The sequence below is a fragment of the Sorex araneus genome, chromosome 3 (assembly GCF_027595985.1).
Source record: "Sorex araneus isolate mSorAra2 chromosome 3, mSorAra2.pri, whole genome shotgun sequence".
NCBI lineage: Eukaryota > Metazoa > Chordata > Mammalia > Eulipotyphla > Soricidae > Sorex > Sorex araneus.
This window is the reverse complement of record NC_073304.1, coordinates 191,311,923-191,331,164: the sequence shown is the minus strand read 5'-3', so window position 1 is coordinate 191,331,164 and position 19,242 is coordinate 191,311,923. Positions and strand designations below refer to the sequence as shown.

The 19,242-nt window shown below is 44.6% G+C and overlaps 2 protein-coding genes and 2 non-coding genes across 7 annotated transcripts in view; 1 reads left to right on the top strand and 3 right to left on the bottom strand.

Annotated features, from left to right (window-relative positions):
• Positions 1-1,117, top strand: part of SRR (serine racemase) — a 27,531-nt gene extending 26,414 nt beyond the window's left edge. For all 4 annotated transcript variants that reach the window (XM_055131122.1, XM_055131119.1, XM_055131120.1 and 1 more), the window contains exons 7-8: positions 385-594; positions 902-1,117. In XM_055131122.1, coding sequence (XP_054987097.1) covers positions 385-594; positions 902-1,117 — 426 coding nt within the window. The remainder of the gene's footprint in view (positions 1-384; positions 595-901) is intronic.
• TSR1 (TSR1 ribosome maturation factor) lies at positions 1,092-19,242 on the bottom strand. The gene is made up of 15 exons (XM_055131117.1): positions 18,887-19,242; positions 18,616-18,719; positions 17,930-18,146; positions 17,685-17,819; positions 16,798-17,222; positions 15,114-15,273; positions 13,738-13,895; positions 13,021-13,217; positions 9,773-9,935; positions 8,856-8,966; positions 7,048-7,180; positions 3,732-3,848; positions 2,245-2,385; positions 1,776-1,850; positions 1,092-1,679 (listed from the first exon to the last, which is right to left on the bottom strand). Exons 1-15 carry the CDS (start codon positions 18,981-18,983, stop codon positions 1,501-1,503), a joined length of 2,412 nt encoding a protein of 803 aa, XP_054987092.1. The 5' UTR covers positions 18,984-19,242; the 3' UTR covers positions 1,092-1,500.
• On the bottom strand, positions 6,841-6,932 carry LOC129404064 (small nucleolar RNA SNORD91 family). Its single transcript, XR_008629662.1, has one exon. It is a non-coding gene; the product is annotated as a small nucleolar RNA SNORD91 family (small nucleolar RNA).
• LOC129404063 (small nucleolar RNA SNORD91 family) lies at positions 8,629-8,723 on the bottom strand. Its single transcript, XR_008629661.1, has one exon. It is a non-coding gene; the product is annotated as a small nucleolar RNA SNORD91 family (small nucleolar RNA).

Below are 19,242 nucleotides of genomic sequence, written 5' to 3'. Positions count from 1 at the left end.
CCAATCCATCCTTTCCTTAAATTCCATCTCACCTACTATCCAAACCAGGTGATATTCTGAAGTATACCCTTTTCCACAGAAACAGGCAACCGAAGGGAAGCATTAGGTATACCATTTAAAGTGCTTGAAGGTTATATCATCTATTAAAGAGAAGGCAGAAATATGTTTCCTGGGGTCGAAGCAATGCAACAGTGGGCAGGGTTATTGCCTTGCACATGACTGACCTAGGGTCAACCCAGGCACTCTGAGCCCTGCCAGGTGCGATCCCTTAACATCTCTTGGTGTGGTCCCAAAACCAAACCAAAAAGTGTTATTTCCACTTCCTATTCTACTGCATGCAAATGTTGTGGCTAGCTTTACGAAGTCTACTATTCCTCTTCCCAGGCGCTAAGACCTAGTGTGAAGGTATATGCTGCTGAACCCCTAAATGCAGATGACTGCTATCAGTCCAAGCTGAAAGGGGAACTGACTCCCAACATTCACCCTCCAGAAACTGTAGCAGATGGTGTCAAATCTAGCATTGGCTTAAACACCTGGCCTATTATACGGGACCTTGTGGATGATGTCTTCACTGTCACAGAGGATGAAATTAAGGTGAGATTCTGACAGTCAAGGAAACTGCAAATGGGGCAACTTCCTAGAACTGAGTGACTTAGGGCTTTGTGTAGATGACCTTCATGACATATGGGAGGATGCCCTGGATATAACTTTTCAGAACAGTAGAATTAAGAGACGGAAGTGGGGGGTGGGGGGAAAGCCCTGCTCCATTGTCAAACACATACTACGAGCAGTAAAAACAAACAGACTGGGCTTTTAACTTCATCTGGCCCTTATAAAATACCAAGAACCAGACTCTCCCCTCTTCTCTCATTCACTAACTCTTACTGCTTTGTACCAACAGCATGCAAGCCAGCTGGTGTGGGAGAGGATGAAGCTGCTTATTGAACCTACAGCTGCTGTTGGTATGGCTGCTGTGCTATCTCAGCATTTTCAAACAGTTTCTCCAGAAGTGAAGAACATTTGTATTGTGCTCAGTGGTGGAAATGTAGACTTAACTTCCCTCACTTGGGTGAAGCAGGCTGAAAGGCCAGTTCCTTATCAATCTGTTTCTGTTTAATTGATAATGTAAAACCAGAGATGGGATTCAATGTTAAGACACTTGCAAATTGATAGGATTCAATGTTAAGACACCTGCAAATTGTTTCCTAGTCACAATCAACTTCCTATCTTCTCTGCTTAACAGCTTTCAAAATCCTAACTCTAGATATTTCAGTAAAACTTTTTTCTTTCTTTTTCATGTGATAGCAACAGAAAAATATCTGTACTAATCTGAAACACCTTGTCAAGGTCATAAAGTATTATTTTGCAAAAAGGGACAGACGAACTATAGGATAAGGTAGAAAACACAAACTTTGTCCAAACACAGTCGGTAGGTACCCACTTAGGTACCCATAAGCCCGAGTGCTAACTAGTAACAATGATAGAATCCCATTTAATCCATTACTCCATGTCCACTTCAGGCACTGTTGAAGAAACCTCACTTTTCACCCAAGGTACTGGTTCTGGCACATATGCATCATAAGTCCATTTAGGGAAAACTCGTTTATATAGATTCATTAGCACTGTGTCCTGAGACTTTAGCTTCCCATCAAAACTGCACTTCATGTGGCCATGAGTACCTAGAAAGAAAATAGAGCAGTCAAAATTTGAAACAGTAGAATAAAGCGGTGATCCTCTAATGCAAGTCACTTAGTGGCACTGGGGAATTCTCTTACCTACAGGTTCTCTGATGTGTCCCCTTCGGCCCCATTTTGTTCTCAGTTCCACTGGTTTAAACCACAGCACATCATCTTAGAATAAAATACACAGAAGACTAGGATGAAACTTTTATGCTTTTTTGTCATTGGGAACACAACCAGTGGTACTCAGGGGACCACATGTGATGCAAGGGATCAAACCCAGGCTGCCTACATGCAAGGCAAGTGCCTTATATATCTCTCCAGCCCCAAGATGAAACTTTAATACACAAATATAAACCCAACCTTCAGGGCCAAAGCGATAGTACAGTCCGTATTAATCTTGATTTGCACGCAGCTAACCCAAGTTCAATCCCTGGCACTACACATAGTTCCCAGCAGAGTGATTCCTGAAGCCCTGAGTACAGCCCGCTATGGCCCAAAATAAAACAAAACTACACCTAGCCTTCAAACCACAAAGGCAATCATGTCCTAGCTTCATACTTACCTCTATTGAAGAACATGTAGCGTACTACTGCCATCTTTGTAAAAATTTTGAAAGGATGACCACTTAAGACAACTCTCTTGATGACCATTCTGTCTGGATCTACTGATAATAGATGGCCTGTGGCAATGAGACTGTGCATTCCTAAGGGGAAAAGCAGAGTGAAGCCTTTACTTATTGCTGTAGTTATTGAAAGACCTATGTAAGATCTTAAAGACTTTAGGTGCATATGCTGCCTGAGCCCATGTGCTTTTTGCGCCCACGTGCTCGAGCACATGTGTCACCCGCATCCCCCCTCTTGAGATGTGTACTGTCATGCTTTCATGTCTAATGCTAGGATGTGTGTAGGGGCTCTCTCCGCCCTTGGAGAAGCCTGGGTTCTCTCTTGAGCGAGTTACTCTCCACTCTCTCCCACTCTCTCTCACTCTCTCTCCCTCCTTCCCTTCAAAACCTCCAATAAAAACTGAGTAATTCAAAGATCTTAAAGACTTTACATACAGAAATTTTAAAATAAGGATATACTATGGTGCTCTATTGGGTTAATGGCAAAAAAAAAATTACTAACTGATGGGGCCAGAGCTATAGTCCAGTGGGTAGGGTGTTTGCCTTGCATGCAGCCAATCTTGGTTTGATCCCCGGATCTCATATACTTCCCCAAGCACTGCCAGGAGTAATTCCGGAGTGTAGAGCCAGGAGTAACCCCTGAACATAGCTGGATGTGACCCAAAAAGCAAATAAATAAATTAAAAAAAAATCATAAGAAAAATTTACCAAGTGGTAATATTTCTGAGCCTACCCTCAGAACAGTTTTTTTTTTGGGGGGGAGGTAGCCACATTCAGCAATGTTCAGGGGTTACTCCTGGCTGGCCCTGCACTCAGAAATCACTTCTGGAGGTGCTTAGGAGACCATATGGGATGCTGGGGATTGAACCCGGGTTGGCTGCATGCAAGGCAAGTACCCTACCCACTGTACTACCTCTCCAGTGACCAGTTTCTGGTTCTTGTTTTGTTTTGGGTCCCCACACCTGACAGTGCTCAGGTGTGCTCAGAGTTACTCCTGGCTCCGAGCTCAGAAAATTACTCCTGGTGGTGCATGGGGATCATACGGAAAGCCAGGGATTGAACCTGGGTCAGCTGCGTGCAAGGCAAATGCATTACTCTTTGTACTATTGCTCTGGCCCCTGTGCTAGAGATAGGAATCAAGAAGAGTTGCATGCAAGAAAAGTGCCTTAACCCTATATTATCTCTCCAGCCCATATCCTGAGAACTTATCCTAAATATAGCACTCTGAACAGCTTGTGCAGATTAGTTATGGTCTGCAAGCAAGATAAAACTTGTTTGTCATTCCTGTCAAATGAGTGACTACAGGAAATATATTGAAAGCTATAACTACTTTCTTCATTTCATCAATTTCTTAGGTCTACAAACAGAAAATAGGATTATACCTATTAACATGTAGGATTTACCTTACCTCTGTAAATCCAACTTACCATCATTATTCTGTTTGAAAAGCAGTACAGATGCAGGAGGAAAAGTGATTGGGGCATACACTGTTACAACCAGGGCCGTGTCAGCAGTCAGGAACCTCTGAAATTTATGTTTATCCGCTGTCATAATAATGGTTACAAAATAAAAATCAAAAACATTGAGAAATTACAGGTGATCTAAGACTATGAAAAGCTGTATCACTACAATTCTTAAAACTAAGCTAGCCAGTGTTTACGGCCACCTAGTTCTCAAAATATTTTCCTGCCACGAAGGGGCAGGGGGCAGTGCCTTCCCAAACCAAGCCCCAGCAGCTGCTCCCACACCCTAAAGCTGCTGTCATGCCTCTGGCTGAACCCAACCACTTTGGGACTGAGCATCACAGAGAACATAATCTGATAGAAAAATCCAGGTACAGAGATTTCTTTGGCTGAAAACTCCAGGTGTTCTCAGAGTGGGGTGGTCAACCTCCCCACACGTCTTCGTACTTCTGGAAGACCTGGCAGCCATGCCCAATTAAATACTAAACCGCTCAGTTAACTTCCCTGTTAAATGTTCTGAATTTTCTAAAGCACGCGACTGCATTCCCAGCCACATGACATGTCTATCCAAACTGTGCAACTGACATCCCAGCATACCAGAATAGATGAAATGTAACGCAGAAGCTAACCAATGTCAACTAACAAAAACATTAATATATAAGGCTTAGCTTGCAACAGCAGCTTAGTAAAACCTCACAAAAGGAATTAATGTCCCCATGGTGAGATAAAACAATTTTCACAATTTTTTTTCTATGGGACTAATTTTTTGACCATTCTGTTAGTTGTCAGTGGTACGAAGCAATATAAATTATTGTGGGTCTGCTACGAGGACAGGCTTGAGGGGTGGTTAGGAAAATGGGGACCCTGGTAGAGGAAAGGTAACAGTGGTGATAGGATTGGTGTTGGAATACTGAAGCCTGTAACATCATCACAAACAACTTTGTAAACCACAGTATTTAAATTAAGTGGGGAGAAAAAAGGAAAAAATTATGTCCATTTTTTTTCTGCCCCTCTACAATAAAAATGCATAACTCATTCCTATCAGAAAAGTTTTTTGTTTCTGTTTTGGGGGCCACACACGGTGGAGCTCAGGGGATACTCCTAGCTCTGTGACTGGATGCTGCTGTTCTTGGCAGTGCTCAGAGGATCATGCAAGGCAAGTCGCCTTAACCCCTATCCCATCTTTCCAGCGGTATACATTTTTTTTTTTTTGGCCACAGGGGTTATTCCTGGCTCTGCATCAGGAATCACTCCTGGCAGTCTATGGAGGACCATCTGGGATGCTGATCAAACCCGGGTCAGCCACTTGCACGGCAAGTGTGCCTGCCATCTGCTGTACTATCTCTCCACCCCAAGCTATACACAAATTTGTAAAGCAGATAATGCCCATTTAAAACTATTAGGAACAGGGGCTGGAGTGATAGCACAGCGGGTAGGGTGTTTGCCTTGCATGCGGCCGACCTGGGTTTGATTCCCAGCATCCCATATGGTTCCCTGAGCACAGCCAGGGGTAATTCCTGAGTGCAGAGCCAGGAGTGACCCCTGAGCATCGCTGGGTGTGACCCAAAAAGCAAAAAACAAAAACAAACAAAAAAACCAACAACAAAAAAAAACTATTCAGGAACAAAAACGCATGGGAAAATGATACTGAAGCTAGAGATAGTTTCTGCACAATTAAAGACAAGATGAACATAATTAAAAATAAACCCCACAGACAGGCTTGGAGGGTGTTTTAATTAAATTTGTTTTAAGAAAAAAAAGGACACTCCCACATATTAGGAAAATACTTGCCCATCATTCATCTGGACATAAATAAAGATAAATAAAGCACCTTTTTCTTATAGTACTTTACAAGAAAAAAAAGAGAGGAGGGTGGTAGTAAAGAGAAGAGATTAACAAAAACTTCCCCCCCAAAAAACATACAGGTGGCCAAAAGGTATATGAAAAAATAATCTACACTGGGGCTAGAGCAATAGCACAGCAGGTAGGTTGCTTGCCTTGCACGCAGCTGACTCAATTCCAGTTCAACCCTTGGAACCATATAGTTTTTTGAGCCTGAGCTCTATCCCTGAGCATAGAGCCAAGCATCAATCCTGAGCACCACAAGGTATTGGCCAAAAACCAAAAAGCAAACAATCGAAACAGAAAAACCGCTGTATCATGAATCATAAGGGAAATGCAAATCGAGACATCAGTAAGATATCTCATATCAGTGATACTGGTACACATCACAAAGATCAAAAACAACCAGTGCTGGTGTGTGGGAAAAAGGGACCTTCATTTCCTGTTGGGAATGTTGACTGGTCTACCCTTCTGGAAAAACGATATGAAATGGACACCTTGAAAAACTACAAAATGGGAGTTAAGGTAAGTGAATAAGGCACTAGCCTGTGTGAAGTCAACCTGGGTTTTATCTCTGGCACCCCATATGGTTATCAAGCACTGTCAGGAGTGATTCCTGAATGAAGACTCAGGAGTAACCCCTGAACACTGTCGGGTATGGCCCCCAAACAAACAAACAAAAAAACTAGGAATCAGGCTCCCGTAAGAACTCAGCAATTCCACTTCTAGGCATCTACCCCAAAGGCTCAAAAACTATTCAGAACGGCATCTGCACTCCTAGGTTAATTGCAGCACTACTCACAGTAGCAAAAATTTGGAAACAATCCAGGTATACAAAAACAGAGGACTGGATAAAGAAACCATGATACTTATACACAGTGGAATACTACTGGATATAGGATGAAATTATGCCATTTGCTGCTACATGGATGGATCTGGAGAGTATCATGCTGAGTAAAGCTAGTCAAAAGGAAAGGCAAAGACACAGAACGCTCTGTCTCATAGTGGGATATAAAGAAACAGCAGGGGAATTACAAATGCCTAAAGGCAACAGAAATTGAAAACTGTTCTTCAGCAGAAAGTCTATATGGGAGGGGAAGCAGGAAGTGGAAACTTTTGGGTGAGTGAGTGGTGAGAGATTATTATGCATGAAACCCTATTATCAACAGTATTATTATCTACGGTGTTTAAATTGTTTTAAGATTATATACATATATAAACTAAAAACTCATGGCAAAGAAGCCTCAGCAGCACACAGATGTTTCATCATTCTGGATGCTTCAGACAGGTTCAGACATTCTGAACACATCATTGGCTCCTAAACCAAGAGTACTAGAGAAAGAAAATAAGCCAGAGTGCTGGAAATACTCCTAAGCTAGAGACTGACAATCTGAAATTAATTTCTCAGCCTACCATGTTTGGTCCCCCAATATGTTACCTGCAGTGTGCTGAGAGAACAAAGGCGAGGCTCGGAAGCGTCGGAACCCACAGTGGAAGATCAGCTCCTCTTTGGCTTTCACAGGTTCAGTGTTGCCAGGATGCCGGCTCACCACCATATTCAGTACTGACATCTGGGATCCAAGCAGTAACAACAGAACTTCATTGAGAACAGAATATACAACCTACTTGCTGTACTATTTCTAACTCCCATCCTAACCTATAGTTAAAAAATAAAAAAATATATACATATATACATACATCAAGTTTGTAATTTTGGGCTATACCCAGAAGTGCTCAGGGATCACTACTGGTGGGATATAGAAAGATCACATAGGGATCAAATCCAGGTGGGCTGAATACAAGGCAAGCGCACTACCCACTGATACTATTGCTCTGGTCACTACTCCTGCCCTCACTCTGAAGAACAAACAATTTGGTTTCTGTTGTTGTTGTTGTTGTTTTTTAAGTGGGGAGGGGGAGGAAGGGTCCCCTGCAAAATTGGGGACCATGAGATGCCAAAGATTCAACCGGAGTCAGGTACACGCAAGGCCAGCACCTTAACCCATGTAATATACTATCCCTCCAGCCCTAGTTTCAATTGTAAGAATTGGCAATGTCAGGGTCTGAAGAGATAGTAGATCGGTTTGATCCCTCGTACATATGATTCCCTGAACCCTGCGAATAGTCATCCCTAATCGAGAGACAGCCCTAATTGAGAGCCAGGAGTAAGCCCTGAGCACTGCCAACTGTGTGCCCATCTCCCCCTCAATTAACTGGCAATGCTGAACTGGAGCTAGGGTATAGGGGATAAGGTACCTGCCTTGCATGCATCCTACCCTAGTTCAATCCCTGGTGCATAAAGTACCCAAAGAACTGGTAGGAGTGATCCCTCAGCATGTCTGGCTGTGGTTCTTCCCACTACCCCCATTAAAAAAAAAACACTTGTAATGCTACTGGGGATGTACCTCAGTGGTAGAGCACATAACAAGTGTAAGGAGGGCTTGAGTTTGCTCCCTAGCATGAGGAGGGGAGAGAACTGGCACTCTGTCAATGCTAATGTATGACTGAGTATAGATAAGAAACATTCACCTTTCCTCTCCCATCAACACCTGCATTCAAACTGTAACACAGGCTGATCTTCATAGTTCTGATGTACCCTCTGGGCAACTCAATGTTTCACGTAAAACAAGCAAGAGCTCAACACCCGCCACACTATCAGCATCAAGTCACTGATTCACACGTCTCCCATTTATAGCCACTAAGTCTTTCTTCACTAATCTTCACTCACAGTGAGTGAGCCAGGCCCAGAGCTCTGGCATGCTACCCAACAACTATAGCTGCTGGGCACCAAGACAGAAGTTGGCTTTGACCCCTATTTGTGGGGGAAGAGGGTATCTCTTGGGCACCTGTTGGTGATCAGGTCTATACCTGGCTCTGTAACTAGAAGTCATCTCTGGTGGTGCTTGAGGGACTCTGGTGTCAGGAATTAGAACCAGGGATGGCAGGATGCAAGGCAAATGCTATCTTGAACTTAAGGCTCTCAATCTGGTTAAATGCTCACGTGACAAGTTCATCCTTAATACAGAGAAGTCTCAGAAACCACAAACACTGCATCATTGAGATGCGTCAGACAGGTTCAGACAATGTTAGATGAAACCATCATTGACTTCTCTTATTCCCTGATTTCTAATCCTAAATACAGAGTTTTCATATCCAGTTTGAGTGAAGTGTCAGTCAGATATAAAATTTTTTAGAAACTCAAAGCTGGCTAGAAGTTTCACAGCATCCACAAGATTCTTAACTTACCTTCTGTTCATGAGGTAGTAAGGAGAACGCAATCAAGGGATTTCCCTGCTTAAAGTACTCAAGCACTGAGACAGGGACTTCAGAGACATGTAGTGTGACATACCAGCCGACCTGCCAAGAGAAAATAACCAAGCAGTTACCTGGAAGGTTTTAATACAGCACTTCTCTTTTTTGGGTTCTGGGAAATAGACCCCATCTGGTGGTACTTCTGATTCTGTGCTCAGTCAGGGTGGGCTGCATTAAAGGTAAGCACCTTAACCTCTCCGGCCCATGATGTATTCCTCCAAATATATTCAAAATATCTGACTATACCCTTGAGATACCTCAATGGGCTAGACATATGCTGTGCATGCAGCAGGTCTGGGCTAAGGTCCTGGCACCCACTGGCTCCCCAAGCAATGCCTAAAGTGAATCCAGAGCACAGATCTGTTAGTAGCTCTGAGCACTTCTGGTGTGGCTCCCCCTGTCTAACACCCCCCCCCAATCTTTCAGACTAGTCAACCCTTCCCCTTCCTAAGTTGTCTTTTACAAATTCAACTACACAGTTAAAACGTTAAGTTACTGGGCCAAAAAGATAGTACAGGGGTAAGAAGTGGCTGTGCATGTGGCCAGTCTGTGCTCTATCCCTGGCACCATATATGGTGCCCCAAACATGGCCAAGAGTGATCCCAGAGCAGAGCCAGAAGCCTTGAGTGTTAAGCGTGGCCCATACCCACCCCCAAGAATACTCAATATGATGAGATCAGAAATGTGAAGGCTAATATGGCCTTGGGCCACCAGACTGTTCCCGCTTGTTCCCAACACCACTCTTCTCAATGACTCCAAGGCTCCTCTAATTCAGCTATGCGCAGTAGGTCTGCAAGAGGAGTAAAGCAGGGAGCATCTTGGCAATTGGGACCACAGAGGAAAGCAGTTACCTCAGCTCCTTCAGCCTCTTTTTCCTCAATGTCTTTAAAGATGCGTTTCCTAGTATTAGTAAAGTTCTGAAACTGAAAGATCCGAGCATAATCTCGTGGAAGATTTTCCTTAGGATCCCACGGTGATGTCCTGAAGCTCTTGAGGCCTCGGTATTTCTGAAATCTAAGATACAGATGATTTTAGAGAACTAGGCAGACTTCTATGAAGCATCTGCTTTGCATGTGGAAGTCCAGAGTTGGATCCCAGCATCACAGTCCTCAAGCACTGCCAGGAGTGACATCCCTTTGTGCACACCCTTCCAGGAATGCTACATGTGGCTCAAAAACCCCAAACAAAATAGAAGGAAAAAAAAAAAAGATATTATGGACTGAGCATATACCTAAATGCTAAGACAGGCTATGTGTGAGATCCCGGGTTGGACCCTGGGACCCAAAAGAAAGAAAAACAGCACATCACTATTCTTATCCTGTAAAATGAAAGTCAAGACCACAATCCAGAACAGATTATAATACTGAAGGCCCAAGCTCCAGCTCACTACTAACAAGAACAAAAATATTGCCTCTTTTATGTTGTCTTCTTGATGACAAAAAGAACAGACAAGCCAAAAAGGGTCATGGCCATATGCAGCAAAGTTATTGCACCAACTATGCCTAAGTGTATGCCCAAGGACAAGTCTATTAGGTTCATCATCAGAAACATCATGGGGGACCGGAGTGATAGTACAGCAAGGAGGCTGTTTGCCTTGCATGCAGCCAACCTGAGTTCGATCCCCAGGATCCTATAAGATCCCGAGCCCAGCCAGGAGTAACCCCTGAGTATTGCTGGTGTGACCCGAAAGCAAAAAAAAATAAAAAATAAAAATAAATCATAAAGGGGAACAGAAGGATAGTACAGCAGGGAAGGCATTTGCCTTACATGCAAGAGCATTCAGGTTCGATCCCTTGAATCCCATATGGTCTTCCAAGCAGCGGCAGGAGTAATTCCTGAGTGCAGAGCCAGGAGTAACCCCTAAGCATCACATGGGCTCCAAAGCTGACAGAGCTACCAGAGCCCTACAGGCAGCCAGCCACCATGGCAGCAGTTTAGTGTGAATGAGAGGACTCTTGGGGTCCACCTTGAGACTACCAAAGAATGCAGGTTGTGGAGTTGAGGGGGTGTCAGTTTCACCATGGGACACTGGCTCAGGCAACTGGCTGCTGACAGGGTGTTCCCAGCACCATTTCTTCCCTGGACCAGCCCATGCCACCAGTGCTGCCCGCAGCTTATTATGGAGGAAAATCTCCCTAAGCGCCAACTATGAGGACGGGGCATGTGTCCCCTGCTCAGGTTCAGCCAGACTGGTGGCTACAGACCAACCAGAGCACCCGAGCTGTGAATGGTAGCAGCCCTGGCCCCGGTCCTGGTCCCTCTTGAGGCCGCTGTAGTCATTGCCACGGGGGCCCAGTGACACCAGCAGATCAACCTGGACACAGCAGGTATGTGTTGTGGGGGTGGGGGGAGAGGAGGGGAGGGCGAACAAGGGCATCAGCACTCTGATGGTGCCCTCTGCCTTCCTGACACCCCAAATTCACCACAATGCCTTTGGCCAGACTCTGCCATGTCCACAAACCACCTCTGGCTCAATCATACAAGCTCATTTATCAATCCTGTTGCAGAGACTGATAAATAAATCTCAAAAAGAGATCAAAATCCAGTTAATCTCAAACCCACTCAAAGCTGAACAGACTGGAAGGGGGGCTGGTTAACCTGGTGCCTGCCCAGAGCCCCCAGCAGCCACTTGCTCCCACAATCCAAAATCGCCAAATACTTCTAACCAGACTCCACTATCTTGGTACGGACCTCACCTAAATATTGATTTGCTGAAAACTCAGGTATGTGGATTTTGTGACTGAAATCTCCAGGCTTTCTTGGGATCTGGACAGGTTACCATCCTCCACCTCCCTATACTTCCAGAAGCCCTGGAAGCACACCCCAAAGCTGCCAGCTGGTTAAAAAAAAGAAAAACCCTCCAGCTGCACCTTCCTGATAAAAATACTGAACACCCTGAACAAACACGATGACCTCTTGGCACCTGTATTGCAAACCATAATGTACAAAAGGAGAGAGAGTAACAAAGAAGGTGCCTGGCATAGGGCTGTGAGGGGAGAAGGGTGATGGGAGGGAAACTGGGGACACTGATTGTAGAAATTAATGTACGCTGGTGGAGGGATAGGTGTTGGAATATTGTATGATTGAAATCCAATCATGAACAGCATTGTAATAGCCTACTCATGATAATTTAATTTTAACAAAAAGTCTAACTCTTTATAATACTTAGTATAAAATTTAGGGTTTTTTGTTTTGCTTTTTTGGAGGTCATACTCAATACAGCAGTATTCGGAGATTATTCCTGGCTCTGTGCTATGGGATCATTCCTGGAGGGACTCAAACCCATATGAGTCCTGGGGATCAAAGACAGTAGCCAATATGCAAGGCAAGCAGCCTACCTGCTGTGCTATCTCTCCCGCCCCCATATAAGCTCTAATTTTAATTCAACTCACCTCCAGAGAAGACCTCATGCTCTACATCTTTTATTCCTCCTTTCCATCTTCAAAAACATGTATTTTTTTTGTTTTTGGGCTACATCTGGCAATGCCTCTGGGGTTACTCCTGGTTCTGTACTCAGGAATTTATTGCTGGCAGTGCTCGAGAGATGATACAGGATGGACGCCAGGAATTGTGAGGGACCATGCAAGATGCCAACAATTGAACCCGGGTTCAATGCAAGGCAAGCACCCTATATGCTATACTATTGCTCTGGCCCTAGGATTAGCTCTTATAGGAAACTTGCTAATTAACCTTGGAATTTTTTTTTCTTCATTAATGTATTTAACGTTACACTACACAATCTAGAATTCATTTACATGTTACTGTTTTAATTATGTATAGCTTACCTTCTCAAATAGAATATTTCAGGACCAAGGGTAATGTGTCTTTTGTTTTTTGCATTACCCCAACACAGTTCATAGCCGCATAACTTTAAGTAAAAATCGATTTACTGGGATTGGAGAAATACTACAGGGGGTAGGGTGTGTTTGCATTGCAAGCATCTGATCAGGCTTTGATATCCAGCATGCCACACGGTCCCCTGAGCACTGGCAGGAGTAATTCCTGAACAGACCTAGGAGTAACCCTTGAGAACCACTGGATGTGGTCCAAAAAAGCTATAAACAAACAAACAAGACTAATTTTATACTTGTTGACTAACCGAATTCTGGCAGCAACATCACGGGGGGTATCTACTTCATCTGGAAACATCTCCTCCAGTCTTTCTTGTTTATATTTTTCCAACATTTTTTCCTCGGCCTCCTCATCCACTTTCTCATCATACAAATCATCACGCACAGACTCCCCTATGGTCATTGTTTCACATTCCTCCTCTTCTCCCTCTTCACTACTCTCATCCTGTAAAATAAAGAACTACAGTTTGAATGAACTCCATAGACGTTTCTATCCTGAAGGTCATTAAGATGATTTGCATAAAGATAGTTTACTGAGACCAGAGAGATAGTACAGTGGGTAGGGTGCTTGCCTTGCATGCAGCCAACCTGAGTTTGATCCCTGGCACTCATCTGGTTCCCCAAGCTCACCAGGTATGATCCCTTAGTGCAAAGCCAGGTGTAAGCCCTGAGCACTGCAGGGTGTAACCCCCACACCAAATCAAACTAAAAGATAGCTTACTCTGTGGGCTGAGTGCGTGCTTTGCAAGCATCAGGCGGGACACAAAAAACAAGGCCATTAAGGTAAGAAAAGAGAATTTACCAGATGTCCAGACCACACCAATTTCATTCTAATAGAAATCATAAAACAAGACTTGTTCCTGGGAACCACACATCCTGCACCTCCTACCTCTTTACCTTCAATGTCAGGATTGTACTTTGCCTTGTATTTGGGACTGTGTAGCCAAAAGGCCCAATTTCCTAACCTGAGATTCCTCTTCCATAAAATGCTCATGTTCGATATCATCATCTTCATCTCCTTCCCCACTACTTTCACCGTCTTCATCCAAAATCCATTCAGCCTGGTAACTGGATGTTCCTTTGGGAACCTTCTTAACCACCTTGGATCTTTCCTTCAAACGGTCTATTAAAAGCACAAACAATTTTAATTAGGAAAGATACTAAGCACTGCTGCCAACACTGGAAAGTAACAAACACTATGACAAAACTATGTTGAAGCTTAGTCATCTCAAAACTGGCAACACAAATATACAACTAAATAAGATGGCAAACAGGCCTGAGAAGTTGGCTTCGCTCAAAGGGTTGTAGAGTATTCTTTGCATGCAGCTTGCCTCAGTTTAATTCTTGGGACCAAGTGGTCCCTAGGGTGTTAAGGTAAGATTTGCCCAAGCATACTAATGGTGTCCCTCCCTCAGCCCTTCCAAAAGCCTGCAAGGAATACAAAGTTGTTTATTTGTTTGTTAGAAAATAATAGGGCCTAGAGCAATAGTACAGAGGATAGGGCACTTGTCTTACACGTGGCTGACCAGGGTTCAATCCTGGCATCCTATTCACCCCAAGCACAGCCATGAGTAATTTCTGAGTGCAGAAGGAACCCCTGAGCATCACAAGGTGCGGCCAAAACAAAACAAAAACCAACAATAGTAAGTACTTTTTTCTAGCTTTAGGGCCACACCTCGAGGGGCTCTGGGTACCATGACGTGCAGAGCACTGAAATTGGGGCTCCATGATACAGAGAATGCACTTCACTGAGCCATTTTCCTAGTTCATTAGCTAGGAATTCTGAGAAGTGAAGCAAAACTGGGGATGAAGGACAAGTACAAGAACTATAAGGCTCGGGGGCTGGAGCAATAGCACAGCGGGTAGGGCATTTGCCTTGCACGCGGCTGACCTGGGTTCGATTTCCAGCATCCCATATGGTCCCCTGAGCACCACCAGGGGTGATTCCTGAGTGCAGAGCTAGGAGTAACCTCTGTGCATTGCCGGGTGTGACCCAAAAGAGAAAAAAAGAAAAAAACCCACAAAACCTATAAGGCTCTTGCCTTGCATGCAGCCAATTCCAGTTCAACCCTCAATACCACCTCAGCAGAGCCAGGATTAAGCCCCCTGAAAACCACTAGGTGTGGCCCCAACCCTCCCCCACCCCAAATAGAGCAAAAACAGTTTCTGGTGGTTCTCAGCATAAATATATACAGCTTTGGGGGTGTGAGGGGTGTGAGACATAAGACAGACTTCCAAACAACCCTTCATTTTACTTAACCACATAGGGTTCTAATTATGAGGAACTACACAAAATCTCTACCAGGCAAGATGAATTACAAACAAGCGTATTAGTACCAACCATTTGCCTCACTCAATTCCTCTTCGGTGGGCCAAGTCTGCTCCCCCTCCATTGGATCTGGGATAACCTCTGTTTGCAAAGATTCTTGTCTATTAGGATCTGCCTTCATTAGAATCTTTATATCTTCCTCCATATCAGTCACTGTTTCTGTAGCAGAGATCTGAAAATCAAAAGTATCTGATTAAACAAAACCTACTAAGTCTAGCATAGTCAATTAACAGATAAATAATTTAGCCCCCAAGTGTATGAATAGGATGAAACAAGGCTTATCAAGAGTTAATATTTCCGGGGCCAGAGCGATAGTACAGCGGGTAGGGTGTTTGCCTTGCATGCGGCTGACCCGGGTTCGACCCCTGGCATCCCATATGGTCCCCCAAGCACCGCTAGGAGTAATTCCTGAGTGCAAAGCCAGGAGTAATCCCTGAGCATCGCTGGGTGTGACCCAAAAAGCAAAAAGAAAAAAAGAAAGTTAATATTTCCTGTGGCTGGAGCAATAGCACAGTGGGTAGGGCATTTTGCCTTGCACGAGGCCAACCTGGGTTTGATTCCCAGCATCCCATATGGTCCCCTGAGCACCGCCAGGGATGATTCCTGAGTGCAGAGCCAGGAGTAACTCCTGTGCATTGCCAGGCGTGACCCAAAAAAGAAAAAAAAAAAAAAAAAGAGTTAATATTTCCTAAGCTGACAGGCTCTGGGCTGGAGCGATAGCACAGCGGTGGGGCGTTTGCCTTTCACTCGGCCGACCCGAGTTCAGTTCCTCTGCCCCTCTCGGAGAGCCCGGCAAGCTACCCGTGCGTATTGGATATGCCAATAACAGTTAATTATAAGTCTCTCAATGAGAGACGTTACTGGTGCCCACTTGAACAAATTGATGAGCAATGGGATGACAGTGTCAGTGACAGGCTCTCAGAACCATCTCCCATTACTACTGCATTTATCAGTTACCTTACTCCCTCCAAGCTAGTTTCTTCAAAGAAACCCTTCGATCTGTAACTGTTGCTAAGATTTATGCAGTCTGTTTTTTAAATACTCTTTCATCTGATTTCAACTCATTCATACGTCTCAAAAACCTTTACATCTGATCTTTCCTGTGAAATTTGCCAATTTACTCTCAGCTTCCACAGGAGGTTGGTACTTCAACAATACTTCATTTTCCACTCTGCCATTTGTACTTGACTTTTTATTTATAAATTTTTTTTTTTTTTGCTTTTTTGGCTGGCGATGCACAGGGGTTACTCCTAGTTCATGCACTCAGGAATCATTCCTGGTGGTACTTGGGGGACTATCTGAGATGCTGGGAATTGAACCCTGGTTGGCCACGTGCAAGACAAATGCCTTACCTGCTGTGCTATTGCTCTAGCCCTGTGCTTGACTTTTTTTTTAACCTATTTAAACTGACTCAAGGAAAAATATTTTGTCTGTCTTCTACAAACTCAGTCAAGTCTACATGAAGCATCCTACAAAATATGGGATAAATGTGACATACCAACACATCTGTAGGTGATTTGCACTACTGTCATATGTGCAAACACCTTAGGTGGTCTCCCTCGAACTACTACTCATCTCTAGGGATTACACTACTTACCTGGGTCAACAGATGACTTTCCCTAAAGTTAGTTCTCACCCTGCACCGGTTTATCCGTAAATCCAGTGTACAAATCTAAAGAACATTCACTCATCTTACCTCCATCACCATAGCTGAGTCCTTCTGGGATCTGATCATTCTAGGATTTAGAGGGAAAGGATCCACAGGGGCATCTATCTGTTTCATCTGGAAATCACCATGTCCAATGATATGCAGCAAGCTATTTACATCCAAACTACGCCCACGAACATAACCTGAGATTTTCAAGGTCCCCATCAAGTTATTCTCTTCACCCGGCACAAAGTCAACAGCATGGGCAAACAAGTAGGCCCGCCGATCTCGAAAGGCAAGATGCCGCTGCTTTTGGTTAGCCAAGTGCCTCAGCAATATCCCTGCCTCCTGCTGAGTGTCTAACAGGAGAAGTTTGTCATCAGGAAAGCGCTTCTCCACTGCTTTACTTAGCTTCTTCTTGGCATCTATTTGTTTCTTCAGTGGGAGGCCGGAAACTCCCTGAATAGCTAGTGCTGTGAGTAAAAGAAAAAGAGTTCCATTATCTATTCACAATAGCCAAAGTTGTGCAGTTCACAGACAAGTCAACAGTTCATTTGTGAGTCAAGAAGAGAACTGGGAAACTCAAAACTCAGCTATCCTAGCGAACTTTCACAGCAAAATTAAACTTTCTATTTTTCTGGGCAAGGGGATGAAACTCAAAACTCAGCTATCCTACCGGACTTTCACAGCAAAATTAAACTTTCTATTCTTTTGGGCAAGGGGATCCCAAAATAAAAAGGAAGCATCACAGTGCTATAAAAAAAAAAAAAATAGGCCAAGATAGGCCATACATGTAAAATCCACCATCAGCTAATACAAATAGTTCATACAAGATACAGTTGTATTCCTGTAACAAGTGTCAGGCATGGGGTTTGGCAAATTACAGAGGGGCACAATAACAGTAACAATTAATTCAATACTTCCAACTCACTTACTATAGGTGGGAAGGCCCTGAGCAAAGAGGCAGGAGAGGCAATAATCCCCTGTGCTGTCCCAGCCTTCTAATGGATCAAGGAGAAACAGGATGGTATCAGCCACTTTAGCCAAGTCTAACACAGTGTGCAGATCCCCTAGAGATAAAAGACAAAGTTAATAGGGAGAGGCAACTGATACCAGCATATCATATTGAAAAACATGCCACTATTTAAAACGTAACAACAAAAGCACTGTAAGCCCCAACCTGGTTTTGCAGATGTGAAAAACCACCGATGTTTAAAGCGAGGGCATAACAGCATAAAGTTGGTGCTTCCCCAAGCGTTCAAGTGTACAGTTCCAGTGTCGCTATCCTGAAGCAGCCTAAAGGCCTCCGGCAAAGAAATCCTGTTGTGCAGGGGTATCACCAACACCTGATGTGGGGGACCATCCTTGCTGCCTAGCTGTCTCTTCTCTGCCAGAACCTGATGATAGAAAAGACCAAAGTTACAGTACTTAGTTCTATATGGGCATTTTTTTTTTTTTTTTTTTTTTTTTTGCTTTTTGGGTCACACCCGGCGATGCACAGGGGTTGCTCCTGGCTCTGCACTCAGGAATTAGCCCTGGCGGTGCTCAGGGGACCATATGGGATGCTGGGAATCGAACCCCGGTCGGCCGCGTGCAAACGCCCTACCCGCTGTGCTATTGCTCCAGCCCCTCTATATGGCATTTTCAACAATACAGATGTCCCCGACAATCAGCATGTCTTATAAAAGTTGGGGATGGCGGGGATCAGCAACGGCACGAGCCAAAGGAATGATTTAACGTGAGCCTAGAACTGCCTGGCATGGGCTTTGGGGGTCACTCTTCCTTCCCATGGCCACATTTTCTACGTCGAGTTACTCCCCACCTACAAAGAAATCACAACATGCCCCCAACTCCCGCTCTTCTCACCGCTTCCTTCTTCTGCTTTCGGAGCTGGCTGGCACGATGCCTCTGGTCCACTCTGCTCAGCTCTTTTCTCACCTTCTTGCTCAGGGTTTTCGGTGCTAGACGTCCTGGAGACCAAATCAGAAGAGATTATCGCGCCGGGCATCACAGAAGGCCCAGAAAGACGGCCTCTCCCTTCCCAAATGAGCAGCTCACGCCGGAGGCGCGCACTCTGGGCAGGAGGAAAAGCGTCTAACAGAGACTAGCTCTCCTTCCGTTAGCCTCCTCTCCTCACCCTTGCTGTCCTGCTGCGCAGATGCGCGGCTCCGATGCCGCCCGCTTTTATGAGGTTTATTCTGCTGCTTCAGCGGCCCGGAGCGATGGGCCGCCATGCTTTCGTTCACGTGCAGCAACTCAACACTATTTCCGGGCTGGCGCCCCACTTCCGGTCTCCTCCACGGAGGGCGGGGCTCTCCCGGTACTCTCGCGAGGGTCCCGCTCACCGCTTCTGTGAGCGCAGCGTCAGCGTTTTGGTGAAACCGCGGCGCAAACTTTTCCCACGCGGTTCTGCGGCTAGGGGCTCTTTAGAAGCCGGATGTGGATTTGAGATTCAGGCTCTTAATGTTTGCTCCCTGTTTGTTTATTTTGTGT

What these genes read in the sequence shown, in the direction of transcription:
- TSR1 (XM_055131117.1), bottom strand. Translation starts at nt 18,983, where the DNA reads ATGGCGGCCCATCGCTCCGGGCCGCTGAAGCAGCAGAATAAACCTCAT. An exon ending in AAGAGGCTGAAGGAGCTGAG is followed by an intron (nt 8,967 to 9,772) that starts GTAACTGCTTTC and finishes TTCTCTTGGCAG; the next exon opens with GTCGGCTGGTATGTCACACT. An exon ending in TACTACCTCATGAACAGAAG is followed by an intron (nt 7,181 to 8,855) that starts GTAAGTTAAGAA and finishes CTTGGATCCCAG; the next exon opens with ATGTCAGTACTGAATATGGT.